This window comes from Rissa tridactyla, chromosome 6 (genome assembly GCF_028500815.1).
Source record: "Rissa tridactyla isolate bRisTri1 chromosome 6, bRisTri1.patW.cur.20221130, whole genome shotgun sequence".
In the NCBI taxonomy this organism is placed as follows: domain Eukaryota; kingdom Metazoa; phylum Chordata; class Aves; order Charadriiformes; family Laridae; genus Rissa; species Rissa tridactyla.
The window spans coordinates 59,209,817-59,237,815 of NC_071471.1; the positions used below are offsets into that span (position 1 = coordinate 59,209,817).

Here is a 27,999-nt window from a genome sequence, read left to right on the forward strand (position 1 = left end):
CCCGCGCATTACTTCCGGTGGGGTCGCAGTGCTGCACGCGTGTGGTTCCCGGTCCCCGTCCCCTTCCCCTTCTCGGGCTCCCTGGCACGGCCTAGGGCGGGCGGCAGCGAGCGAGGAGCTGCGGGGGCCCAAGCGGCGGCGGCCGCCGGGAAGGTAAGGCAAGGGAAGGCAAGGCCAGGCCAGGCCAGGCCCTTGCGGGCAGAGCTCCGACCCTGCCTGGTCCGGCCGCGCGGCGTGGCCGGTGCTGCCAGCTCCGTTACCGGCTGTGGAAGGCGTCCCTGCTTCTTAGCCTAGCCCTTTGGCGGAGCGTGCCTTGATGAGCTTTAATTTTACTACGTGCCTTCACGCGTAAAGTAGTTTTACGTGTCTAAAAAGACTACTTTAAATTTGACAAAACAGTGTTTTAGTGCTAATTTCTGTATTGTTAACCAAAGTAATAAATAGGATGCGAGTCGTGACTTAATAAATAAGGTGTGGTTTACTGATTGAAGCACAATAAGGTTAAACACACCTATTATGTATATAGATAGGCAGATGTAGCTTACACAGAGATGTATCAAATTATATTAACATTTAAGGACGATATCCCTTACCCTTAAGCAGGCCAAGCTTACTCCGCCTTTCAGTCACAACCTTCTGCTTGATGGCTGAAGCTGGTAATTTCAGCTTGCCTAATGAAGGTAATAAAGATCTGTTCAGGTAACTTACGGCTAAAGCAGTTTTATGAATATCTATGTGGTGCATGTATCTGCCTTAAAAAATTAATCCTTTAGTACAGTTGGACAGTAGTAAAAAGCATTAGGAATGCACATATTTAGATGGATCATTGCAACACTTCCGTGTAGCCATCTGAATTCTTTCTGAGTTTGGGGGTAGTTTTGTCTTAAGTCTCTTTGGTGTTTTTGAGGAACAGGTGTAACAACTACCCCTTTAATCTCTGTTTTGTCATTTGTCCTGTAGAGGTGCAAGTATGCCATCCATGGAAGAAAACTTTCCTCGAGGGGGCATCCAGAAAAAACCCACGGAGGGAAAAACACCAAACGCAAAATTAGAGCGGGACAATTTGTTTGATGTATGTTAGTTACATATTCTTGATTAACTCTTCTCAGAGATTTTCTGCTGTCAGAATATGACCTGCAATCCTTCCTATCCCTTACTTCTATAGCAGGGACTTCCAGAAAGAGAAGGCTGCTGACACCCGACTTTCTCCTGGTCTCTTAAAGATCCCTGATGTCTGGTGCATGTTGAATGTGACGATAAAGTTCAATTAAAATTATCGATCGGGCTTTAGCTTTTAAACTTTCCACAAGCATCTTGTCCCGAGGTGCTTGTGTAGTGAGGCTGGTGTTAGTGGATATGGACTAAGTTTGGTCTTTCTTTCTCTGCTAGTAGAGCATCGTGCAGATCGCTTCCACCACTCTTTTCCATTCCCTAGATTCACAGTTTTATAAATGATCAGCCTCAGCCCAAAGGAGATACTTTGGAAGACTTGCATGTAGACGTATAGCAGTTAGCAAGGTTGTTCTCTCTTTTTTTTTTTTTTTCTCCGATTCTAGTATTTTCTTCTGATTTTATTTCTGGCAGCAGGGTTCTGCCTTAGTGCAAAGTTCATTTCTTTATCCACTTTTATGTTTTTCCATCTCTGCTTATAATCTGCTTTAGGTTCAACATGAAGAACAATCCAAGAAAAGAAAAAGGAGCCAAAGTGATCAAGGAAAGCAGAAAAAGTTCAAGGCAGACAAAACAGCTGCTGCTAAAGACAGTGTTGTGAATATTGAACCACTCACAATCGAGGTTTGTGGATAGATGTTTGACTTTGTGTGCATCTCTCTTCTGCGGTGTGTAAAAATGACATGTTCTTCCTCACTAAACCTATAAAATATAGCAGTGATTTGGGACAAAAGTGTCTTTACAGCCCTGTTATCACTAACTTGCCAAGGTATCTACCATATGCTGTTCTTCTTGCTTTCCCAGGCAGTCTGTGAGGGGATGCTGCTCCTTGGTTGTGTAAAGGAGGTCAGTGACTACGAGCTAGTTGTCAGCTTGCCCAATGGACTTTCAGGATTTGTGCCGGTCACACAAATCAGCGATGCCTACAGCAAAATGCTGAGCAAGCAGGTGGCCCAAGGAGAACTCCTGGAGGTGAGACCTTGGACTGGGGCTGTGATTTGTGCCTGGGAGCTAAGGAGTGTTAATAATACTTCAGAACCAACCCTGAGGTCTTGCTTAGAAGCCTGGTTTCTGGTGTCTTGCAGCTGACTTGAATTTGATCATCTGCAGTGCCTTAGGCTTGGTGAAATAATCCTTGGAACTTCTAGACAGCCTGTTGAACGTGAAGAGATTTGTGTGGCCTGTCTGCTGCTGAAGCTAAATACTGATCCCTGGCTGTAGGCGATGGGGAGAAGAAGTTAGGGAAGTGGTTGGAAGATGATGTCAGGGCACATTTCATTGTGTGCCTCATGCAACGTGCTGCTGTGTAGTGCTAACATAGACTGACCTTGGTTTGGAGCTGGCCTTCCTAAGCAAGCTACAATTTCCTTATAATGATGACTGCTAGGAAGAACGAGGATGGAATAATCTATTATGCTGTCTCTCTAGTGTTAGTGTTCCATAAATTTTTCCAAGATTGTGTGGAATGTGGTATCTGCTAGCTGTGCTAGTCTTTTGGTGGTGGTGGTTTTTCCTGCTAAAGAAGGAGATGAGGTTGGGGTCGTTGTTGGTTGTGTAGGTACATTTTCTCAGCTGCAACTTCCTGACTCCGATGCACACAGTATTCCTTTTTAAGCAAAGCCTACTAGACTTGCTAACATCGTGTAACGTCATCCCTCCCTCTATATTGAGATCCTGGCGTTTGTGGCATTTCCTGTCTTTTATTTTAGCGTTTACAGAGAAATAGGACTTTCCTACGGGATTTTGATTTCAAAAGCTATTTCAGTAAGACGTTCTGGCCTTCTTATATTATTTATTATTGTAAAATTTGCATGTTTCTCTCTTGATCATCTTGCTGGGCAGGACTTGAATTCGCTCCCGGACATGTATTCTCCAGGGACACTGGTCAGGTGCATTGTGACCAGTGTTGAGAAAAGTGCTGATGGACGTCGGAGTATCAAATTATCGATCGACCCCAGGAAGGTCAATAAGGGTCTGAATGCTTCAGCATTAGCATCAGGCATGGTATGTGTTCTGGGTCTGTCACAGCCTCTCTAAGCTTTGGAAGTGCCTCTTGTACAGTGCATGGGGGAACATTTCACTTTGTCCTTGAATGGGATCAGAGCAGAACGTGGAGCTGCTCCCACCATGGATGAGACCTGGGAGGAGGGGGCACTATTGGGTCTTGGTTCCAGGTTGTCACTCATTCACCTGATTCTGTTTCAATATGGACAAGTTATTTAATGACTTATTTCTGAGTAGATTTCTTTGTTATTTATCTAGAGAATAATATTTAACCTGCTTTGCAGAGGTGCTTAGTTGTTTAGGTTTTGTGTATCCAGCTCTATGATTGCAGGCAGGTGCCTGCAATTAGAGCACCTGCTATTTTTGAGCATCCTGTTGTTTCCTGCCCACCCCCCCCACTGGTTTGTGAACTCTATATGTGCATAATTGGGTAAGGGTAGAGTTGAGACCCCACTGCCAGATAAGCTCAGTAATAAGAAAGAATGTAGTGTTCTTTCTGCTGCTCTAGAAAACTCAGCTCTCCATTCTCATGAAACAATGGAGTATTTGGGGTGGGGAATCTCTTACCAGATGTGCACTCTTTGAAGACCCAGCTATTTCATCACGTTACTGAATTGCAGTGTTTCCCTCCCAACAGCTGCTCTCTGGCTTTGTGTCTAGTGTAGAAGACCATGGCTACCTCATTGATATTGGAGTCAGTGGGACTCACGCTTTCTTGCCTCGTCAGAAAGCCCAAAATTATATCAAAGCAGTCAAGAGAGGTAAGTAGCAGTGCAGGAGGAGCTGCTGGGGTTAAAATGGAGGTGGAGAATGACAGGAATTAAAGCTTCTTATATCTGTGGTGTTAGTGAACCTCAGTGAGATTGGATCAAGGTGGAGTCTTTGTGAGTTGCTGAAAACAGCAGTTTTGTGGCTGGTCTGCAACAAGCTTTTGGGTTTCAGCCTGTTTTCTGGCAGGCTGTGTTACTGTTCCAAGCCCATGCATCCCTTCTGGCAATAGACTTCACTTAGGTTGAGAGGAGTTCTGACCTCTTAAAATAGAGGGAACTCTGAAAAATCTTTGGAAAGAGCAGAAGGCAATCCCTGAGTGTTTCTGGTGGATGTTTTATGCTATGGCTTGTCTTCGTAGGATCGGACTTGAAAATAGGCCAGAACTTGAACTGTGTCATTGTGGAAGTAAAGAACGAGGGAAGAGTGGTCCGTTTGTCCATTGATCGGTCAGAGGTTGCTGCATCCCTTGCAACAGAGCGACAGAACTGGGCCCTCTCTAGTTTATTACCAGGGCTGGTGGTGAAAGCTCGAGTGCAGAAGGTACGCTCTGGGTTGGGGGTTTTTTTGGTGTTTGTTTGTTTTTGTTTTGTTTTGGGGTTTTTTTGGTTGGTTGGTGTTTTTTTATAGCCTTGCCAGGAGGTTGGGAGACAGGTGAAGCAGAGATGGAAGTTTATGCCCTGGAAAATTTTGTGCTTGGGCTCAATTATTTTGCGATAGCAGACACTATTATCTGCTAGACACTTCCTCCTCTTCATTCACCTAAGGTCTGAGCTGTCCTGCTTGTGATGCCATTGAGTATAAAGGCTGGAGTTGGTGATGAAGCTTGAAGCAGAACAGGATCCATTTTGTGCTTCTCTGGCCTTTGCCTAGGAAAAGTATTCCACAGGTTAGCAGTAGTCTTCAGAGTAAACACAGCGTTATCAAAAAACCTGAAGGATTGTTTTTGCAAAACAATGTAGAAAGCAGAATTCTTACCAGTTTTCCTGTCTCCTGTGATGTTCTTGTTGATTAGCACTGACGGTGCCTTGTTGTGACGTGTGAATTGCTTTCTCTTTCTGAGCTGCATGAAAACTGAGTGCCAGTTTTTTTGGGGCATCTTTTCCTTCCCCATTCTACCATTCTAGGTGGCCCCACTTGGGATCAAAGTGAGCTTTCTGTCTTCCTTCACTGGCATTGTGGATTTCATGCACGTGGACCCAGAGAAATCCATGAACTATTCTCCAGATCAAGTGGTAAGGAGGGTGAAGGATGGCTGCAGTTGGTGTGTTGTTTGCAACATCTTTTGTCTTCCCCAGCATTTCAGTGGAATAATCTCTAAAACCTTAGTGATGATAGCTGTCTTTCTCATATTTTATTTGAATTACTATCATGGCTGCTTTAGAGCTGTAAAGAACAAAGCCATTCCTGGGGTAATGGAAGACTTATTTGGGAAGCATAACAGACTTGCAAGTGATAGAAAATTTCTTGTGTGATCACATACCAGAATAGCCCATAAACAACAGACAAAGGCAAAAATCCCTCATCTGTGAAGCTGTTAAAAATGAAATGATGTCTTAGCAATATTGGGAAGTGCCTGTACATGGACAAAGAGTTCAGGTACCAAGCATAATGTCTCTAAACATGAGCAACGTGCCTTTCTTCTCTTTTGTTTACAAACTTGTGTTTAACAAACATTATCTTCTCCTAGATGAAGGCTTGCATCCTCTCTGTCCACCCCACCTCCAAGGTGGTACGGCTTACTCTACGGCAGTCCTTCCTCCACCCTGGGGGATCCCCAAACCAGCTCTCCAGTGATCGCATGGGGGCAGTGGTGGAAGAGTCAACAGTAAAAGCTTTCTACAAACAGTTTGGTGCCATCTTTGAGCTTGATGATGGCACTCTTGCATTTGCACGGGTAAGTACTAGGGTGGTGAGGGAAGTCCTCCATAGCTATCTTTGCCTCCTGGGAAAGGAGGTTAGGAGGAGGTTTCATTTTCTACCTTTATGTTCTTTGTGACACAAATACAACAAAATTAGGACTACATGGAAGGTGTTTGCCAAATCGTACCTCTGCTTGTTTGGGTTGGAATGCAGGAGGGTTGTTGGGGAAGAAGTGGTGAAACCCGCTGCATAGAGCGAGCGTGTTATAGGAACACTTTGGTCAGATGCTGCCATTTCAAACTAAGGTCTATATCAGGACTTCCATTTTCCAAACACTGAATTGTAATTTGTTTTTTTCTAGTTGAAACATCTTTCAAAAAACAGAAAATCCTTTAAACCTGGGGCATTTAAGGCAGGATGCAAACATAAATGTCGGATCATTGACTACAGCCTGATGGATGAGATGTGTATTATATCTCTGAAGTAGTAAGTTTCATAGACTCTTCCAGAAAATTGGTTGAAGGATTAGAAGGGTTTGGTTGAGAGTGGAAAATACCACATGGGTTTGCTTGACTGGAACTTGCCATTTGGGGTTTTTGGCTTGTATCTCTTGCCTTATGTCAGGTTGTTTGGGCATCTCGCATATCCTCCCCATACTGCAGGGAGTCGAGACACCCTCAGTATAGTTGGTGGGCTGAGGCACATGATCTGCTGAGATCATGTCAGAAGACTGTGGCTGAAGAGGAAATTTAACCTTGATCTTCCAAGTCCCAACCCATTTTGCTTCTCCCTCTTAATATTTCCATCTATGTGGCCTTAAGCAATGCAGATGATGGGTTCCCCTTTAATGGAGCCGTGGCTGGTGGCCATAACTGTGTCACTGTCACCTGAAATGGAGCCTGGTGAACCTCCGTGAACTTTATGTCCAGAGAGCTGTTTTGGGAGATGGGTCAGTTGGAGTAAAACACAGAACTCAGGAGTTGTAGAGCACTGGGGGGATGTGTGGGATAATGGATATCTGGGACAAGGCAAAGATCCTGGATTTCCTTCAAGTTGACTGATTGGTTGTCTCTTGCTGTGTCTCTTTCCTAGTCAGGTTATTGAGGCACGGTTTCTGCAATACCAGGATATCCACACAGGGGATGTGGTGCAGGTGAGCTTCTGAAGGACTGACACAGTACTGTGTGGCCATTATAGTTAGAACAATGATCTAGCTAATGTACATTTCCTCTGCCTAATATGTATAGTCAGCTTCTGATCCAGACTAGTGAGATGAAAGTGAGGGGGGGAAAAAAAACTTCTCCTTGCAGGACTCGATTAATGCAAAGTGGTATTTTTCCCATTTTGTTTAGGTTTTCTTTCATGATGCTGCCATTGCAATAAAACTTTAGCCACAGTCAGTCATTTATTCATGGCCATGAATACATTTTTAGAAAGACTTGAGTGAAAGAAACTAAAACTTGCCTTGCACTCAAAGTAAAAGTGCATGTATGGACCATCACAATCAGCTGATGGGCAGAAAGCTACTCAGTTATGACTGTTTTATGTCAGAATCATTACTGTATTGGCTATGGCTCTGGAAACAATTCTAGTTTGCTAGAGTCAAATTGGGATTTTGCAGAAGTAGCCTGTGTTTAAGGAAAAGAGGCTGTAAAACAACCTTATGTAATGTGTAAAAGTTAGTGGCTTGAACTGGTTGGGTGGAGTGTGGGTTGGGTTAAGATTTTATTTTTTGGAGGGTGATTAGATTTGGTGATAATAGGTGGTGCAGTGGGTTGTCTGTTTCCTACCTGCGCACGGTCTGTTTTTCATGATGAATTTACTTAGCCTTTTCCCTGTTCTGGCTTTTAGGGCAAAGTACTTGCATTGAAACCCATTGGGATGCAGGTGAAAGTGACTGATGGGATTAGGGGTCTTGTACCATCCATGCATCTTGCTGATGTGATCCTGAAGCAGCCTGAGAAGAAGTACAACATAGGAGATGAAGTCCAGTGTCGGGTGAGAGCTGCCAGGCTTTGCACTCTGTTGTTCTGAGTATTTAGCAGCTGGATTGATAGGACAATGGCAGGCATGCTTTTTGAACCCTCTTGTACTCCATTCTTGTAGGTGCTAGAGTGCAATCCTGGAGGAAAGAAGCTGATCCTTACTCTAAAGAAGAGTCTCGTCCAATCAAAGCTTCCAGTCCTCTCCAATTATGAAGATGCAAAACCAGGTCTGATCACACATGGCTTTGTGGTGTGCGCAAAGGAGTTTGGCTGCATTGTGAAGTTCTACAATGATGTCAAAGGTCTGGTACCCAAGCATGAGCTGAGCTCAGAACCCGTATCTTGTCCAGATAAAGTCTTCCACGATGGCCAGGTAATTAATGTACCTGTGTTGTGCCTTGTGTTTGAACGCAAAGGGAAATGTGCAGTTGAGTTGGCTCCAGCGTGGGTTTTCTCCTGGAGGAACCAGCTGCACCAAGAGACATTCACGTCCTTTTACTTTAATAGTTGTGCTGCATTTAAACAGATTAGGCTCGGAAAGGGGCAGCTCTTCTTTGAGCATTTCACAGAGCTGTTTTTGTTTCTAGGCTCTCTCTGTTCTGGTGTGCAGGAGACACCATGGTATGTGATACAGGGACTACACTTGGTTGAGTTACTGAGGTTGTAGTAGAAGTTTGGGGTTCTAGGCTGCAGTTTCTTTAAGGAAGTTAAGACTCTTACCTACAGAATCAGAAGGATGAGGTTTCCTGCCTCTGCGTTATTCTGATTTTTTTATGTTTGTTTCAAATTTTGCTTATCTTAAACCTTGCACTCTGGGAACCATGCTGTTCACCAAGTTCTGGTCTTTGTTGTGGGTAAGCTTATAGAGATTTCAGCCCTCTTTGTTATTTTTTCTGTCGCTTTTGTTTGTCTTTAATCCTCCTGTTTGGCTCTGCTAAGGAGAAGGGTAATTCTCTAGTCAGGTTTTCTGACTGCAAATCTGGAGGTCTGAATTTTATTTTCAGTTCTGCTACAGATTTGCCACGCACAGGTCACTTAATAATTATGTACTTCCATTTTCCATATGTATGATCCAAAGGACATTTGTCTCTGGCTGAACCTCTTAAGTTATAGTAACTAGCCTGCTGTCCTTAGGTGTGGGAGAAAAGTGTACTGTGTATGCATTTCCCTGTCTCATTTTGTAGGTGGTAGCACACTGCGGAGAGGGTCAACTGAATTAAACTTTTGTTTTATTTTTTTTTGCTGCAGGTTGTTAAAGTAATGGTCTTAAAATGTGAGCCCCAGCAGGAAAGACTCTTGTTGTCCTTCAGGTTATCAAGCAAGCCTGCCCCAGAGGACAAAAAGGAATGTACTCCAAAGAAGAGACAGGAAGTGAAATACCAAATAGGAGAGGTATTGAATTCAATGACTGCACCCTTTTTTGCCTTTTCCTACTTTTTTTCCAAACAATTGGTATCACTTTGAACAACGTTGTTTGAAGAAAAGCTGTTGGTGGTCAGGAACTAGCATTAAATGTCCATTTCTTATTGTGTGGTTGGCCTCCTGGATCAAAACCAGGATCTCTGTTGTCAGAGGTCAGGATAAAGGAGTCCCAGCACAGTCATTCTGGAGGTACCAATTAGTGCTCCTACTCCTAGGTGGAGTCTTCTTTCTTCTGGATGCTGCTGGTGTTCTCACTCCAAAAGTAGCTGCTTTTGCTCACTGGAAAAAGATAACTTCAGAGAAATGTTTTGAAATGCTTCCCTGTTGTCTTTGGAATGAACACGGTTCCCAACACCCTGCAGATATTGCTAATGCAGGAACAGGACAGTTCTAATCTTGTTTAAATTATTCCCTTCACCCTTCAAGTAGAAAGCTACGATCAAGAGAACGCTCTTGATTTTTCTGGGAGCTGAGTTACTTTTATTTTACTATCAATGTTGGCGTGCTTTTTAGGCTCAGCCACGCTGATGTGAGATTTTCTCATGCATAGCTGTCAGAGGCCGTGCAGCACAGCATTTGCTACCCTGTGCATCAAAAGGGATGACTTCAAAGACACTTGGGATTTTATATCATTGTATTTGTTCTCTTTTTAGATGGTTGATGTGAAAGTCTTGAAGAAGAAACATAATGGGCTAGAGGTTTCTATCTTAGAAGATGAAGGCACTGTGATAGCCTGGATTCCCACAATGCACCTCTCTGACTTCGTTGTGAACTGCAAGCTTCTGTGGCATTGTCTTCAAGAGGGAGATGTCCTGCCCAGAGTTATGTGCCTAAGTGACAAGGGAGAGCATATCGTATCCTTTGCCACCTCAACCAGTCAGACAAATCAGAGGGAAGGAGATATCTCTCAGGAATCCGTAGTGTCTGCAACAAAAGGAAGATACGCTAGTTAGTGTATTGAAGTGGAAGTGCCTGTCAAGCTAGCAGTGCTTCAAAGAGTCATTATAACTTGCTTATGTTAAAAGTGAGGCTCAGCTGCTGCTAGAATCCCATCAGAACCAAGACTTGGTTGTGAATTGACTGGTCTTCCCAACCAGCTTCTGAGCTGTTAATCATATCACAAGCTTAGCTAAAATCTTGCTGGTTTAATACCAAAAATCAGAGCTGAAATATTAGAAAGTTGATATTTCTGCTAGTGTGAAGCATGTATCTTTAATGTTGAGCCACTTAAGAGACATTGATTGCTAAATTTTAGCGTAGAGAGATCAAGAACGAAATTGGGATTGCAGGATTTTGAGCTCCTGTACTGTGTAACCTGCAAAAAGTGCTCTAGCCCAATGGTTAGCAGCACTGATTTGGTTGGCATCAGGCTCCTTTCATTCATCTTTTCCTGTTTTTCCTAACTGGTTGTTCAGACCTTGAGCAGAAAGTCTGCAGTGATTTCTGCTGTACAGGAGGAGCAAGTTGTGCGAAGTTTCTCTGAAATCCAGCCTGGGATGCTGTTGACTGGTTACGTGAGGAATGTGATGCCCTTTGGAGTGTTTGTGGAGTTCCCTTTTGGTGTGACAGGACTGGCACCCAAAGTGGTAAGCAATGCATTCGCTTCAGTAAACAGCATGTGTGTAATCAGGCATGCTCGAAACGTGGCTTTTAGCGAAAGAACAATAACAGGGAGGGAACAGTAGGGCTGTGGATCCAGCATTCGCACACCTTCCTCCAGTAGGGTAAAAGCTGCTTTTAGGTCTGTGTTTTAAATCATTTCTGAAATGAAACAAAGGACTTTATTCAAGTGAGCTTAAGCTTCCATAAGGATTTCATGTGACTGAAGTAATTAATTTTAATTGATGGCTTTTTTGTTAGTCTTTGTTAATTTCTCTTATGCATTTTCATGAAGTCTTAACTCAAACACTTCTGCACAGCACTGCAGGTGGTTGCTAGTTGGCATCTGTGCTCAGTAACCCTTGCCCCTTTGTTTCCTTTGCACAGAGCATGAGTGACAAGTTTGTGACAGACACCAAGGACCACTTTGTGGTGGGACAGACCGTGATTGCGAAGGTGATGAGCATTGATGAGGAGAAGCAGCGTGTGCTCCTCAATCTGAAGGTGTCAGAGTGCAGCTCAGGCGATTCTGCTGCGGAGAGCTTTGCCCTGCTGAATCAATATTTCAAGGAGATGAAAGAAATCAGGAACTTGTTGAGAAGAAGAGGTAAAAGATTGCACGTGTTCTGCTAAAGGGTGTCGTGTCACAAAAAAGAGTCTCTAGAGCCCCTGGGAAAAAAACATTTTCAAAAAGGGAACACTGTTTTCTTTTAAGTGAAAGAAAAGTCAGTTCAAGCAAAAACTTGGCTTCCGAGAGGACCTTGTTAGGAGAAGCTTGTGTGTGCGGTGTCTGCCATTGACAAGAAGGCTTTTTGCAGCTACAGCGGGAACAAGCCAAAGAAGCTGCTCTTTTCACTGAAGTCTGCTAGGCCTCTTACATTGATTTCAGGCTGAAGCTTAGAGATTTAAAAATAAGGGTATAAATAGACAAACTGTGAGGTCCATATACCAAAAGAGAAAGCGAAATATAATGGTACAAAAGGATGGGTTGCTTGAAGGGCCTGTGAAGGTGAAAATATGGAGGGCCAGGGTGAGATAGGATGTTCTGTGGACCAAAGCTGTTCTCCAGCCTTGGAGACATGTTTTTTGTGTGAATACTTGTAATTGCTTTATGAACCAATCTAAAACTTAATTGACTGAGACATGTGGCAGTAGTTCCACCATTTAATTATGTGTCACGTGAGGCATTGTCTCTTCCTGTTTGTTTTGAATCTGGCAATGATTAATTTTTAGTGCTCTGTGCCCTGGTATTTTAAGAGCCTTAGTCTGCAAACCTGATTTCTCTGGTCAGTAAACAGATGTTAAATTCCAGAGAGCTTCCAGACATAAGGGATGTTGGGCCAAGCCATGAAACCTATCTAATGTGCCAACAGAGGGGTAGGCATGTAGTTTTCCTGTTGTATGTGGGGTGGTTGTTTTTTTTCCTGAGTGGAAGTCCAGGAGGAGTTTATTTCTGAGTGCCTCAGTGAATTGCCACAAAGCACCAGTGAAGCAAAACAGGTTGCCCGATGTCCAAACCTGAATTTCCCCAAATGCCTGAAAAGAGAACGGTGATAAGCAATACAGGAGGCTCTCATTTGGTGTAAACTCATGTATTGGAAACAGGCACTTGACACCTGCCCTTGCTAATTACTTAGTTTAGGAAAAACAGCCCTGGTGATAGGCACATAAGAATCAGAATGTATGTCATGTCAATTTTCTTTACTCAAAAGTGATGGAAAGACAGAATACAACTGGAAGTGGCCTGAGTCAGTGCATCAATGTCATTTACTGTGACATTAGAAAGGCTGGGCAAGTCAGCTCTCCGATGGTAAAGCCGTGATCTTTTTTTCCCTGCTGCTTTCTGAAGAATAGTGCATCTGTTTAAAGTGAATGATGCTTTTGGAGGATTAAAATAATATAGGAGAAGACTTTGATTTAAGAAGAATTTTCTTACTTGCCTGTTATATACTGCAGGCAGCAGGTGCTCTTATTGCATTTAAGTAAATAGGACTAGCTTTGTATAGGACTATTATTTGTATGCATACTGTATTTGCTGGTAACTTATAACTGATGAGAAATTACTATTTCTACCTTCATGTAACAGTGCTTTTTAAACTATGACAGTGAAGGACACTAGCATTGTTTTTCCCTGGCAGTCAAGAATTCCTGCTATTCTTACGGTACAGAAATCCGCATTTGTGCGTGCTGTGATTATCAGGTTCTTTTTTATTGTTGGTATTTGGGCATGGGATGCCTGATTACCACAGAGGGATTTTTTTCAACCACCCTGCACCTTAGCCAGGATCTGCTTAACCAGAAAGTACAAGGATAATTATGCTGGCTCTCAAGTGCTTGTGATAACCCAAACCTAGTACTCACATGAGGATGAGTTTGTACAAATAGATTTGCCTACTTGTATTACAGGTTTGCTGAACGAGTCCTCCAGCAAAGGTTTTCTCACATACTGTTTTCTGGTGTGAGGAATACTGGATATATTGCAGATTATTTTTGACCAAATTATAACTTTGCCTCTTTTAGGTCTTTTTATATCCAGTAGTGTTTAATGTTTTGCTTCCTATAATTGTGTTTTTAGTATTAATCCATTTTGCTTTCACCTTTTTCTATATGCAGTGCTGTGTGCCAGTATTTCTGTAAGACTGGAAAATGTTCTCTCCAAAGTTATCAGATCCTTGGTGGCACAAAAGTGTTTCTACTTTGCTTAAATCTTAGAATTTACTTTGTATTTCTACAGATTCAGGAGACTAAACTTTGTTTTCCATTATGAAGGTGGATATAAATGCTTGTTCATGCACTCTTGAGCAAATGTGAAGGCTGTCTTTGTTTTGCAAACAAACAACATAGGTAAAACTGGCTTCCCACTTTCTCTTCCCTTTATCTAGGGGAGCCCAGCGTGGCCCGAGGCCTTTGTGAGTTGGTGCCTGGGAAGGAGCTGCAGCTGGTCGTGCAGGATGTGAAGGAGGATGGCTCAGCACTGTTCAGTGGCAGCTGTGTCACAGGCTTGACTGTAACAGCCACTCGCTACCATTTGGGAGGTGAGGGTCTTGTCTTTCCTTGCTTTGGTTTTCACTTTTGTACTTTGAAACCTCTGTTCTGAAATGAATTCTGCTGATGAGGAACTAACCTGTGAAGAGTCTGATCGGAGTAGGAGTGGGCTTGAAGTGTGGCTTAGTTTCCTAATGTGTTGCTGACCCATTTGCATCATTTGGAACATACCATTTAAACCTGCCTGTGCCTCTGTTACTCCATCTGTAAACCTGGCCTAATCCTGCCTTGTATCTTGGGCATCTTCTAAGGTCTAGTTTGTGCTCTGAGATCCTTATTTGAAGCATACTGTATATAGACAAAGTACTAATACAAGCTCCAGCTTTCTTGTTGTTCTTTTTTCTTTTTTTCTTACTTTAGAAATATATTCTGTGGAGTATGCTCTATTTGAAATGGATGTTAATTTTTCTTTTAAATCACTGTGACTTTGAAACAGGACTGCAATTCCGTACTTTGCAATTCAAAAATTAAAGCAGGAAAGTGCCATATTATGCAGAACCAAACAAGTACATTCAGAGATAATGAATAAACCAATGAAACAAATATAAACTGCTGACTTCATCAGGAGTAATATTGCAGCACTTCTGTGTTCAGAAGAGTTTCTTTGTTTCCTCAGCAACAGATAGACTGATGATGGGTTTGTGCAAATGTTAGCATACTGTTTTCAAAACCTATGTTATCTTGAATTTGTGTTTAGTCGGCCTTGTCTGCGTTATTTAAGAGTTGCCTCTTCAAAAACATCAATTTAGTTTTTCTGTGAAAGCATCAAACTCTTTTTGCAAATGAAAAAGCCGCTCATTTTTTTTTCCTCCTTGCCATTAATGTTGGAGGAATCTGTTTTTTTCTTAAAGAGACTTACTATATGTTTGGTACTAAGTTGACTTTGTTACAGTAACTTCGCTACAATTAGTAATTAAACAGCTTTTTATCACCATGGTCTTCAGGTGTGACTATCTGTCACGTGCGACTAGCTCAGTTGCTCAAAATTCTCCACTGTCATCAGGAGATAATGTCCTTTTTTCATTTTTAGACAAAAATATTGTTCCTGGTGAGAAAACCAAGGCATTGGTTCTTCATGTGGATGCCCTCACATCCAGGGTGTATGTTTCTCTTCAGGAAGAACTGTTAAAACAAAGACCCAAGCAAGTATGTGTCCAGTTTTTGGATTTGTATGTTTCTGTTCATCTAGCAAACTCCAGGCAATTAATGAATTTTGAGGGGGGACTGTTTCCTCCTTTAGAATTGTGGGAGGCGGAGTGGAGGGAATCAAAATCTCAGCAGGAGAAGTCACTCTCTCCATTTCTGTCTGTCTAGCGGTTCACAGAGAACTCCCAGCACTCTGCCATCGTGCAGCATGTAGCAGAAGAGTTTGCCATCGTGTCTTTGTTGGAAACAGGCCATCTGGCAGCTATCCCCATAGCCTCTCACTTCAATGACACCTTCCGCTTTGACTCAGAAAAACTGAAGGTGGGACAAACAATCTCTGCAACCTTAAAAGTAGTGAAGGTGAATGACCATGGAGTCTTATTAGCAGTACAAGGCCCAGCAAAGAAGAATGTTTTTGTGAGGGTTCGGAAAGAATCTGAGACAGCATTAGAAGAGATGCTTGCTCCTGTGGAACACTCGCTTTCCCTGGGGGATATTGTTACTGGTACTGTTAAATCCATCAAACCAACCCATGTCACAGTTGCTATTGATGACAAGCTGACAGGTTCAATCCATGCATCCCGGATTCTGGACGAAGTGCCCATAGGTTCTTTTCCAACATATACTCTGAAAGCTGGACAGAAGGTGACTGCCCGAGTCATTGGAGGCAGAGATGTGAATACTCACAGGTGGGAAAACATGCTCATAACATTATTTCTTGGGGATTGCCGGGGTGAAACAGTTACTCAATTCAGATGATCTAAGCTGCTCCCTCTGTCACCACATACTGTTACAGTTATCCTTGCTGGAGCAGTTGAGGCCTGAGGAAGTCTGCTATTATATTCTATCTGAGATCCATGTTTCAGTGAATTAGCTCTGTACCTATGTCGCTGTATTTATCTTGAGTATAGATTGCAAGAAAAAAAGATGTCTAAACTCTTAAGGTCCAGAGGAAGTCTTAAATGCAAGCAGGATTTGTCCCTAGGTGATAAATTTGCCAGAGTGTTTTAGGCACTTGAATTGCCACTGAAATAGTACTAGGAAGAACTGGAACTTGAAGACTTCCGTTGTTTTAGAGGGCTTACCCCTGTTTTTTTTGCCAATGCAGGGGGATTACAGGTGACTGGGGCCTGGGGAGATCATGAGAAACATTGATCCTTTTCCTGTTCTTTCAGGTACCTGCCCATCACCCATCCACACTTCACACAGTCCATTCCAGAGCTCAGCATTCGACCAAGGTAAGTGTTAGCCTCTGTGCTGTCTGCAGATGCTTCAGAGACCTTGTATCCTTGTAGCTTCCCACCCATTTGTGCAGCAGCTGACCATAAGCAGGGAGCTCCACGTGTGCAAGTGTGGCAAGGCCTCTTATTCCCTCTTTCACGCTAATGTGGGTCTGGGAGCTGTGTTAAACCTCACAGTGCTCTCCTGGCATGTGGTTTCTTTTGAATGCTGCACCTGGGGAGGAATAACCCCATGTACCAGTACGGGTTCGGGGCTGATCTGCTGGAGAGCAGTTCTGTGGAAAGAGACCTGGGAGTCCTGGTGGACAACAGGATGACCATGAGCCAGCAATGTGCCCTTGTGGCCAAGAAGGCAAATGGCATCCTGGGGTGCATAAAGAAAGAATGTGGCCAGCAAGTCGAGGGAGGTCGTCCTCCCCCTCTACTCTGCCCTGGTGAGGCTGCATCTGGAGTACTGTGCCCAATTCTGGGCTCCCCGGTTGAAGAAGGACAGGGAACTGCTGCAGAGGGTACAGTAAAGGGCTACCAAGATGATTAGGGGACTGGAACGCCTCTCTTATGAAGAAAGGCTGAGGGATTTGGGTCTCTTAAGTCTGGAAAAAAGACGGATGAGGGGGGCCTTATCAACACTTATAAATACTTAAAGGGTGGGTGTCAGGAGGATGGGGCCAGGATCTTTTCAGTGGTGCCCAGCAACAGGACAAGAGGTAATGGGCACAAACTTGAGCATCGGAAGCTCTGTCTAAACATGAGCAGGAACTTCTTTACTTTGAGGGTGGCAGAGCACTGGAACAGGCTGCCCAGAGAGGTGGTGGAGTCTCCAACTCTGGAGACATTCCAAACCCACCTGGACGCGTTCCTGTGCAACCTGCTCTGGGTGACCCTGCTCTGGCAGGGGGGTTGGACTAGATGATCTCCAGAGGTCCCTTCCAGCCCCTGTTATTCTGTGTGATTCTGTGAATGTCCTTTTGGCATCAGGTTCTGCCAGTGGGGATCCTGGTATGTCCCTTCATGTCAGAAGGATTCCCTCTTAAGCCCAGGGAAGAATTAATTCCCTGCAGAAGGATGCAGCTGGGGGGGGAAACGGTGATGAATATCACAAAGGCATTGTCGCAGTAGTGCTGTCTCACCATAATCTTTTGGGTTTCTAATGCCTATCTTCATCATTAGGACCAAAGCTGGCTTACTGATGTCCTCTCTCTTTGTTTGCAAACAGCGAAATAGAAGGGGAAGTCACAGAAATGCTGAACCTTAAAGAAGACAGTGCCCTCAAGAAACTTGAACTCTACAGCGTTGGACAGACAGTCACCTGTTTTGTGAAAAAGGTGAGATCAGAGTTTTCCTAAGACTCAGGGAGGCAGCAAGTTGGGGTGACCTCAGGGGCCTTAGTTCAAACCTAAACACTGACTTTACTGTGGTCTTCATTAACCGTGAGAGTGGACCATGTAAAGTGCAGTGTCTTAGGGGGAGAGTAGGAGAAGGATGTCACATTTTCTGTACTTGACAGAGTCGACCTGACTCATCCTCTTTGACATGACTGTTTGTTGCCAGCAGATGCTTCCCACCCTGTGCACTAGTAAAATGGCCTTTGAGAAATCACATATGTCACCAGCACAAAGTATGCTCACTGCTGATCCCCTGTGTGCACTTGCCTGTGAACCACAGCAGTGTTTATCCTTGTGAGAGTAGAAGCCAAATCACCATTTTTGCTTGGTGCAAGAGCCAAGACTGTCTTTCATGCCCTGTTCTTCCTAGCCTTAAAAATCAGTGAATTCACCAGGGAAGGTTTTTTTTTCCTGAGGTCTCATGTGGTCTTCTCTGGTTATTTGGTGTCTTCTCAGTATAACATCCTCAAAAACTGGCTGGAGGTAGAAGTCACCCCTGACATTCGAGGAAGAGTTCCTCAGCTGCTGCTGTCACTCAACACCAAGGTAAGGGGCCCTTACAGATAAGCTACGCAAAATCTTTTTCTGTGCACATGGCTGTAAGTAATGACTGCAGACACTTCTGACATGCATGTGAACTCATAATCTAGTGCTCTGCCCTTTAGGCATCGCTGCCCCTCACTGGCGAGCAAGTACTATGCCTGTAGCTAGTTCAGCTCAGGATAGCAGAGCCATTGCAGCAATGCTGAGCTATCAGTCAAGTGTATACATCAAAGGTGTGTATAGAAAGTGTAAAGCTTCATAGGAAAAGCACCAGTCAGAGTTGTGCAAAGCTTTTTTTTTTCTGGTAATAAGTGGAAATCTGTCTTTTCTTTCAGGTCTTAAAACATCCAGAAAAGAGCTTCAAAAATGGCCAGGCAATATCAGCTACAGTGACTGGAACAGATGTCACCGAAACAAACCTCTGCTTGTCACTCACAGGTATAGTGGAGTCTTACCAGCAGGACCCCACAGCATATGATGGGGTGGTGGGCCTGCACTGACCCCTCGAGGGAAGATGTTACACTCCAGAGCCAAGCTGTATCTCCCTGTAGGACAGAACTAACCCCCAGGACCCTGACCCAGTTGTAGCAGCATGGAAGGCAAGATTGGTCAGAGCTTTAGACTAAAGAATCATTTTCCTGCTGTCCCAGACTGAAGCTCTTCTCTTAGCCCTTATGAACGTATATTCCCTTCTGATCTCAGACGTGAGATAGTATATTTGTCATCATTTGTCAGTTATTCTGGATCCTGGAACTGTGCAACTAGGGGACCTTATCTGGGCTACCAAGGCAAATGTTGCTGTGAACTGAGAGAGTGCATAGGTTGCACCTTGCCAAAAACTGGTGGGTTTGATTTGTAACTAGGCAACTAAAATCAGCTTCACTGACTCATTACAGCTGCTGATTTGGTTGCATACTTTTGGAGTGTTATGAAGGCCTCTCCCTCCTTCACTTTTTCCAGGAATTCAGTCACTGGAGCAGGGCACCATCACTGTAGGCATGGTAACAAATGTGACTCCACACGTTGGTTTGACCATGGCGCTGCCAGGTGGGAAGACTGGCAGAGTCAGCATCTTTCACCTGAATGATACTTATACAGAGAATCCTCTGGGTGACTTCAAAGTTGGCAGGATTGTCAGGTTAGTAATTGTCTGTCTTGTTCCCTGAAGCTGCGAGGCTTAGAAATATCCCCGTTTGGTGACAGGCTTTTTACTGCTATAAGGTGATGCCAGACCTGTAAGGTTCAGCCTGTAGCTAAGAAGTAATGCTGACTTATGACCTTATATGCGTTTGGGTGAAAGTCTTGAATTTTCCATGTATGAAGAAGCACCTTTTCAGCTGCCTTCTTGGACTGTGCTTTGAGAGTAGCTACTCTCTTAGCTAAGGTGCTGATGGGACTGAGGGAAGCCAGTTATCCCAGCTCTGCTCTGGTTCTGTGGGCTGTTTGGCAAGTCAGTTGTCTTTACATTTGTAGTGCGCAAGTAATTGCATTTCCCTACTTCACAGACTTGTTGGGAATGTAGGAGAGTGCCACAGGCCAAGTGATTCAGTTGTAACAATCTCTTTGGCAGAACAGTCTTTTGTACTAGCAGTAGAGACTGGGTAAAGCAAGTAGGTATGTTTCAAAAAGCTCTTTAGCTGGTTTCATGAACTGTTGTGTTAGACAACTGGTTTGTGTTAGACAGCAAGTGCTCCAAGGGACAGAGTGGTTTGTTTCCTTTAGGACTTCATTCTGATAGTGAAAATATCTATTTTCTACCTGTGGTTTTTTTAATCAGGTAAAAAAGCTTTCTGTTTTCTCCCCTTACTCTGCCATGCAGGTGCTACATCCTCTCCAATAAGAATGGCAAAATCCAGTTATCTCTCCGGCAGTCCCGGTATGTGTCTTCCCTCCAAACTGTTGATCTCCAACTAGTGAAGAAAAGGATAGTGAAATACAGTAACTGTTGGTTTGGGCAGATCAGTGTGAAGTCTTCAAAGGACAAGGACTACATTTTTTTTTTAATTTTTTTTTTAAGGGATGAGAGTTCCTACTTCAGAAAGATTTTCCTGTGTATTGACAAACATGGAGGTATCTGCCACTTAGTGTAGAGCTGATCGAGTGTTTATCATAGCTTCTAGACCTGACTTAATTTTTTTTGTCTGGTTATTTGGGAAGAAAGGGAAAGTTCCACCATTGAATTTGCAATACGAGCATGTTACTTTTCAATGTTCAGCTGCATTTTAAACATTTTAATTAAATAGCAGACTTAGTCCTAAACGTCTCTTAAAACCAAACCTCTTGCTTTATCTTCTCTGTGGAGCAAAAATGCTTAAACCATGTGGAATGAAATATCTTAGAAATAAGTGGAAAAACCCCAAGGCACTTCTGTGCAATATTTCAGACACCATTTTACCCTCCTTATTTTCTTAGTGTCAGAGGAAGCCAGGCTGATCTGTTTTGTTTGTCTTTGTTTACAGCAGCATGTTTATTCTCTAATGCTATGTACAGTTTGTCAGAGATGCAGATAGTCCATTAGTACATTTCAATAAACTGAAGGGTGTCTCTGATCTGGTATGTTTTCCAGAAAGTACTAGCTGTTGTTAATACCGATGTCTCTTTTTGATAGCCAGAGCAGAATGTGGATTATTCAGATGAATGCTTTAACTTCTGACCTCTCTTTTCTTTTAGGCTAAACCCAAAGAGCAACAGCAAAGTAGAGGATGTTGAAATCACATGTATTAAGGATGTTAAAAAAGGCCAGCTAGTGAGAGGCTACGTGAAATCAATCACTCCATCAGGTGTATTCTTTGGGTGAGTAGCATAAGAAAATTATACTGGGAAAAGAGGGGTCTTGGAGAACTTATTTTGAATGTACAATTCTGGAATCTTGTTTTGTAATGCAATGTTGCAAAGTGAATTTCCTCCTGGGAATCGAGATGTTATTGCTGCTTTCTTGAGCCTGTGAAATTAAAGTACGTAGAGTTTGGGTGACGCTATATAGAACTGGTGGTACCACAGATATAGTCACTGCATTTTTTTTTTCTTTTCCCCTGCTATGGAATACTTATTTTTTTGTTTTCCTCCTCTTCTCAGCTTGTCCACTTCTCTTCTGAGCCGAATCTTGTTCCAGAATGTTTCCCCTTACTTTGTACAGAAACACTCCTTATATGAAAAGTACCTGCCTGAAGGAAAGCTGCTCACTGCGAAGGTGCTTGGGTAGGTCCCAACGTTCTTTAAAAGGGGCCATGAATTAATAAGGAGAAAATGGAAAGAGGGAGGATAAAAGCTGGGAATATTTGAAAGGCGTTCATATCTTTGCAGTCATTGTAAATGCTCGGATTTTTATTTTTTTTTCTCTTCTCTCCTGCTACTCCTGGCAATGCATCGCAGTGTAACAGAAAAACACATTGAGCTCTCTCTCCTGCCTGAGGACACTGGAATGCCGAGCGTCTTACCTGAATCCCTAGACCTACCACGATATGATGCAGAGGAAGAGAAAGGAGAGGCAGATGATAGGGAAAAGAGAGAAGAGCTTAAGATGAAGACAAAACGGAGAAGAGGAGACTCTGAAAGTGAGCAGGTATGGATGTGAGATTGTGCAGGACAGGCTAAAGGACTTTGTTGGCGCAAATACCGAAGGGACTAGGAGTATCCACTTGGGATCAGGCTGAGGAATTATAAAGAGTAGGGAAAAAAGATTAAATTGCATTTGAGATTCGCAAAGATCAGAAACTATTCCATTCGGGTAGGAGTTAATTGAATTAGCAGCCCAGTTGTGTTGCTTGCATGGCCCATCCTGTGGTCTCGGCATTGTATGTAGGTGAGCACGGGTTTATTCTCTGTTGTCTCTGTTATGTGAGAGAATAGTGGGGGATGCTGTGCCAGGGCACCACCCCCTCTCTGCTGTCAGGCTCTTTGTGATCAGAATTGCCTTTAAGATTCATCCCAGTTGCTGCTCTCCACCATCTACTCATTTCCCCTTGTTGCAGCAGGAAAAGCCAAAAAAAAAGAAGATCTGCCCAGCAGATGAAAATGACAGTGGAATTGAGGTATATTACCGGGAGGAGGAGGAGGATGACCAGGAGGAAGAGGCAGCTAAAAAGAAATCTAAGGTGAGAAGTTTGGAGGACCTGAGCCTGAAATGACTTTCCGGCCCTATTGAGATGTGTCAGTTTTGCTTGGATGACAACAAGTATCATTGCTGCAGATAGGAGTGACACAAACTGGTGTTTGGGTCGTCTGAAAATGGCTTGAGATGGATTGAGTTTAAATTACAGCAAAGGTGACCAGAGTTTAATGTTTTTGCTGGTGGGCTGTTTGCAAGTGTGAGAAGTCAATAGTACTGGCCAGAGAGAAGCCACAAGCAAATAGTAGTTGTCTGATCTCAGTGTAAAAATGTCAAATTAAAACCCAGGGGACTTCCTCCCTGTCTTCCTCCAAACAGATAAAGAAACATGGTGAAGCTCCCAGGCTGCAGGTTTCCATGGGTTTCACCTGGGATGAGGACATGAATGCAATGGAGATGCCTGCACTGAATCAGAAGGAAGAGAGCTCAGAAAGCGAGGAGGAGGAGGATCCACAGTCTAAGGTACTGTGTAGTAGTGTTGCCTGCACAGGAGACACCAAATGATGGCTGTAATGTGATGTCTCGGTATTTGCATGTCTATCTGCCCCATAGCAAAGCCTTTTAACCCAAGGGAACATCTCTGACAGCTAATATACAACTTCCTTAACAACTCTGAGCGGTGGGCTTAGCAGCAGATATCTCTGAAGCAGAGGAGAAAATGCCCTATTTCAGCATGGCTGCATGAAAATAGGGCTTCTCATGTTGACATGCGAAAAAAATCATTATTTAGTGTCAAACATTTTCATGAAAGTAAAATTTTTGTATTTGATGTCAGCTCTGTTTTTTACTTTAGAGTGTTGTAAATTTACAGGAAAAAAACATAGGTGAAAAACCTTTTCAAATTATAGTCCTCTATTTAGAAAAACACACACACACAAAAAATCTTCTTTTGTGCCATAATTTTTTAGAAGATTTTTTTTCCATTGTGAGCAATTCAGAAAAATGGGAAACAAGCTCATGAATTGCTTTCGTGTTTGCTCTTCAGGATTTCCCCCGTCCCTCAAAACTCAACCTCTGCAAAGGCCGTGCATGGCTGACACTTTGTTGTCCAAGGTAAAGCTGACTTGTGCAGAGAACTATGGCACTGTCAGGTCCCAATTTAGACCCGAGTCACCCCAGCGATCCAGTCACATACCCAACGCATGGACGATTTCTCCCCATGTATCCTGGATTTTTAGAGTGGATGGTGGTGGTGAGCACTGGCCCGGAGGGTAAAGATAGAAGAATGAGAGGGAGGGGTGAAGTTTGAATCCTGTAGCTGGGGTGAAAACTAGCAGAGTATTTGGTCCCTCAATGTATTTCATTAAAAGAAATGAGATTTCTACTGCTTTTCTTGGAGGTGTGAACTGTGCGTGAAGGGGTGGGGTTCTGTGTACCATTTTCCTCCTCTCTTAAACAACTGGCCTCATCTCTTCCTGTGAAAACTGCTTGGCCTTGGACGTACTGAGGTCTGGCTGTGCTTTAGCTGGGCCTGCCTGTTCTCACATGAAGTGACTGCATTTTCCTAGTCCTCCTTTTTTGCTCTTTCAGCTGAAGAAACAAACAAAGAAGGAGAAGGAACTGGAGAAGCAGAAGAAGGAGAAGGAGCTCTGCAAATTAGAGGCAGCTCTCATGGACCCCAGTCGACAGCCCCAGTCAGCAGATGACTTTGACCGCCTGGTGCTGAGCAGTCCCAACAGCTCTATCCTCTGGCTACAGTACATGGCTTTCCACCTCCAGGCTACTGAGATTGAGAAGGCCAGAGCTGTGGCAGAGCGAGCGCTTAAAACAATCTGCTTCAGGTAATTATGGGGCTCTGTCTTTCTTTGCCCCAAAGAATAAATCATGGTGGGGTAGTTGTGTGAGAAGAGTGCTGGTAGCCTCATCAGTGTGTGTGCGTGTGTGTGTGTGGAGCGGCAGTGTGTGTTTCAGTGACCTCAAAAGGATTAAATGGTAGCAATTGTCAGCTGTCCCTTTGAAGGTCTGGCCTGCGTCACCACAGTTGGCCTGCAGCTGACTTGCTGCAGCTCATGAGTGCAGTCACTCCTGAGTGCACGGACATACTTCTGAGCAGTCAGAAGGATTTGGAAGAGCATAACGCTGTCAGTGATGTTGTCCTTAAATCAAAACATGAAACAAACTGTAAAATTCATATTGCTTTTTCCATAGGGCTGCACCTTTGTGTATTAATCACTTCTACAGCATGATTAAGTATATTATGCTTTCTTGAATCATCCTTGTGGGTTTTTAATTACAAACAACAGTGATCAACAGTTGTAGTGTGAAACAACTGCTGTGCTGTGTTCCAGAAGTGATGTTTCAGTGAGCAGTACGCCCCTTTCCTTTGTCCTGCAGGCAGGCTACGAGTCAGTGAGTCTTTGTAGGGTGGTTTGCAAAAAGCTGATCAAGACTGGTAAAAGGTATTCTTGGTATTCTTGTTCACATCTGCTTTAAGGGAAGAACAGGAGAAGTTGAATGTCTGGGTAGCTCTGCTGAACTTGGAGAACATGTATGGTACTGAGGAGTCACTGATGAAGGTCTTTGAGAGAGCCGTTCAATACAACGAACCTCTGAAAGTCTTCCAGCATCTGTGTGACATCTATGCCAATTCTGAGAAGTACAAGGTAAGACAGCGCAAGCTGGTCCCGGGCACGTATCCCGTTCAGTTGTGCCAGTAAACTACCAATGCTGGCTGTATAAGCTTCCAGCCGTCAGATGTTAGGCCTGTCCTGTTCCTAACTGGGATTAATAGTTATTAACAGTGGACAAGGAACTATTGATACTTGCTTTTCTGTCATAAGTGCTTGGAAATACCTGGGCCAAGAGTAAGAGTTTTAAAGCTACAAGGCTTTATTATGAATCTGTGTGATCTAACCCAACTCTGCCCTTCCAGCAAGCGGAAGAATTGTACCACACAATGCTGAAGCGTTTCCGTCAGGAGAAATCTGTGTGGCTGAAATACGCCTCTTTCCTCCTGAAGCAAGGCCAGACTGAAGCTACACACAGGCTTTTGGAGCGTGCTCTCAAGGCTTTGCCTACCAAAGAACGTAAGCACTCTCTTCCTCATACCGTGTGTTGACAGGTCTCCAGTAGCTGGACTGCTCTCTGGTATCTCTGCCTGTGACAATGTTTGTAGTAAGTGAAAAATGTAACCAGTTGGTGCTGAACATGCTGCCCTTGACTCTCGGGGAGGGGAAATTTCAATCTGGAAGTCAATGCTAAATCTTAGAATCATAGAATCATAGAATTGCTGAGGTTGGAAGGGGCCTTTAAGATCATCGAGTCCAACCTTTAACCTACCCTGACAAAAGCCACTTCTAAACCATGTCCCTAAGTGCCCCATCTACCCTTTTTTTAAACACCTCCAGGGATGGTGAATCCACCACCTCCCTGGGCAGCCTATTCCAATGTTTAATAACCCTTTCAGTGAAAAAATGTTTCCTAATATTCAATCTAAACCTCCCCTGACATAACTTGAACCCGTTTCCTCTCGTCCTATCACTTGTCACCAGGGAGAAGAGGTCAGCCCCCATCTCTCTACAACCTCCTTTCAGGTAGTTGTAGAGGGTGATAAGGTCTCCCCTCAGTCTCCTCTTCTCCAGGCTAAACAACCCCAGCTCCCTCAGTCGTTCTTCATAAGGTTTGTCCTCCAGACCCCTCACCAGCTTTGTAGCCCTATCTTCCTGTAATAAAATTTGCTGCGACGGGCAAAAGCAAAGCACCCAGAGCAAAGGTGGCTTTGAGTCTTACAGCCCTCTAGAAGAGTTCAGTTAGTCCAGCCCCAAGTTTGTGGGGCTGCCCATGGATGCTGCAAGATGCATTTTGAATGTAAGAATAAACTTAGTCTCCTGCAGAGAGCTGAAATGGGAAGTGAACTGTGACCCTTCTCTCTCCTAATCTGATCCCACCTTGGTCCAGAACCACTTTACAACAGAGCCTTTTGTCTCTGGGTACAGATGGTGCTGTCTCTGTGTAATTATCACTCATGTCTCTTCATAGGGAAGAGAGCTGCTGTGATACCCTAACATGTCATTACTTGTTACAGATGTGGATGTCATTTCAAGGTTTGCACAGCTAGAGTTCCGTTTTGGGGACCCAGAACATGCCAAAGCCCTCTTTGAGAGCACCCTTAGCACCTATCCCAAGCGGACAGACATCTGGTCCATCTACATGGACATCATGATCAAACATGGCAGCCAGAAGGAAGTACGGTGAGTTACACTACAGCAGGCTGGGAAGGGGCAGAATACAGTGCTTGTAGCAACACCTGAAAAGAGCAGAGGTACCCTGTAGCACGAGGTTGCATAGGGCTTCCTGGAGCAGAGCAAAAGTGAAAGAAAACCGAGGTGTGTGGAAATGCTTATCCTTGCCAGGCCAGAGGAGACTCCAAGGAGATCCATAGCGCAGAGGGGGGCTGGTTTGTCAGTAGTAGCCTGTATGACAGAAACTAGAGAACTTGCACTGAAGCTCATCTGTCCCTCTGGAGGGATTGCCTTATTGTATATGAAGGGTGAGACCAAGCCCTTGTGCGTCTTGTAACATAAACATAGAGAAACTTTTTTCTTTTTCCTTTTATTTTTCTTTTCTGAGAGTTGACAAAAGGAAGTCCGGCTTCCTGCACTATGTATCCAGCCACATCCACTTAGTGAACGCAGGGTCAAATACAGTGGCTAAATCTTAGCTTAAGCTGACTAGCAGCCTTAGAGTTCTGCAAGAAAATAGAAGGCTTCTACTTCAAGGTTTTGGCCAGTTGTCAGGAATCTCTTTCTTCAAGCACCAGCACTTCACAGCAGGTTGAATGTCTCCCTGGACATTCTGTGCTTTGTTCAAAGGCAGGATAGAGGGCTTGTATTGAGTGCTGTCACCAACACAGTGATCTGAATCACTTTGGTTTCTTGCAGGGACATCTTTGAGAGGGTCATACACCTGAGCTTGGCACCAAAGAAGATGAAGTTCTTCTTTAAACGCTACCTGGATTACGAGAAGAAATTTGGTACAGCAGAAAGTGTCCTGGCTGTTAAAAGAGCAGCACTTGAGTATGTGGAGACCAAGAGTTCCATTGCTGACACCTAAGTACGGTGCAAGTAAAAGCAGAGAGACTCAATTCTCCTGGCAGTGTGGGAACTGAGAGGTGTGGAATTCTGCCATGAGTATGCATGGACAGTGTTTTTCAGGGGAGTATTGGTCTATGGCCAAACCGAACTGGAAAAAACAATCAATCAAAGGAAAATATTTGATAAATGTTTGCAGCTTTGTTCCAGATGTTACAAATAATACTAGTCTGTTGATGACTTTGAAGACATGTTTTTAAATATAGACTGTTTTATAATCAATACAAACATCAGCCATACCTGTTCTGCTTCCCTGGGGAAACGGTGCGGTTATGACCCACTATTTTTAAGTACAGTGATGTCTTATATTTCTCTCTCTGTCAAGATGGCAGAGAAGACTCTCTTGTGTTTTGGCTGAGTTAACACTTTGAAAGATTTATCTCAAGTGCCTTTGTGCTCCTAGAAATTGGCAGAGCAACACAGAATTGTGGCATAGTTGAAGCTGGAAGAGACCTCTGCAGATCATCTGGTTCAAACTCCTGCTTAAAGCCAGGGTCAGCTAGACTAGATTACTCAGGACCACATCCAGTTTGGTTTCGATTTCTCCAAGGATGGAGACTCTACACCCTCTCTGGGCAACCTGTTCCAGTATTTGACCGTGTTCGCAGTAAAAAAAAAAAAAAAAAAAAA

The 27,999-nt window shown here is 43.7% G+C and overlaps 1 protein-coding gene across 3 annotated transcripts; it reads left to right on the top strand.

Annotated features, from left to right (window-relative positions):
- On the top strand, positions 1 to 27,994 carry PDCD11 (programmed cell death 11). Of its 3 annotated transcripts, none has more exons than XM_054206029.1 (36): positions 1 to 153; positions 961 to 1,072; positions 1,663 to 1,794; positions 1,975 to 2,142; positions 3,013 to 3,174; positions 3,812 to 3,935; positions 4,304 to 4,485; positions 5,070 to 5,177; positions 5,633 to 5,839; positions 6,167 to 6,291; positions 6,898 to 6,958; positions 7,657 to 7,803; positions 7,912 to 8,163; positions 9,039 to 9,182; positions 9,866 to 10,066; positions 10,628 to 10,798; positions 11,199 to 11,418; positions 13,694 to 13,846; positions 14,887 to 15,002; positions 15,171 to 15,691; positions 16,178 to 16,240; positions 17,460 to 17,568; positions 18,085 to 18,174; positions 18,507 to 18,609; positions 19,132 to 19,309; positions 19,991 to 20,047; positions 20,842 to 20,964; positions 21,247 to 21,369; positions 21,544 to 21,733; positions 22,143 to 22,265; positions 22,598 to 22,741; positions 23,810 to 24,060; positions 24,714 to 24,882; positions 25,152 to 25,305; positions 26,304 to 26,469; positions 27,160 to 27,994. In XM_054206029.1, the coding sequence occupies exons 2-36, from the start codon at positions 971 to 973 to the stop codon at positions 27,329 to 27,331; spliced, it is 5,511 nt and encodes a 1,836-aa protein (XP_054062004.1). In that variant the 5' UTR covers positions 1 to 153; positions 961 to 970; the 3' UTR covers positions 27,332 to 27,994. The 3 variants fall into 3 exon arrangements, with proteins under 3 accessions (XP_054062004.1, XP_054062005.1, XP_054062007.1); XM_054206030.1 differs by having other exon boundaries at positions 22,146 to 22,265; XM_054206032.1 differs by lacking the exons at positions 24,714 to 24,882; positions 25,152 to 25,305; positions 26,304 to 26,469; positions 27,160 to 27,994 and adding an exon at positions 23,265 to 23,332 and having other exon boundaries at positions 23,810 to 23,885.
- The last annotated feature ends 5 nt before the right edge of the window (positions 27,995 to 27,999 follow it).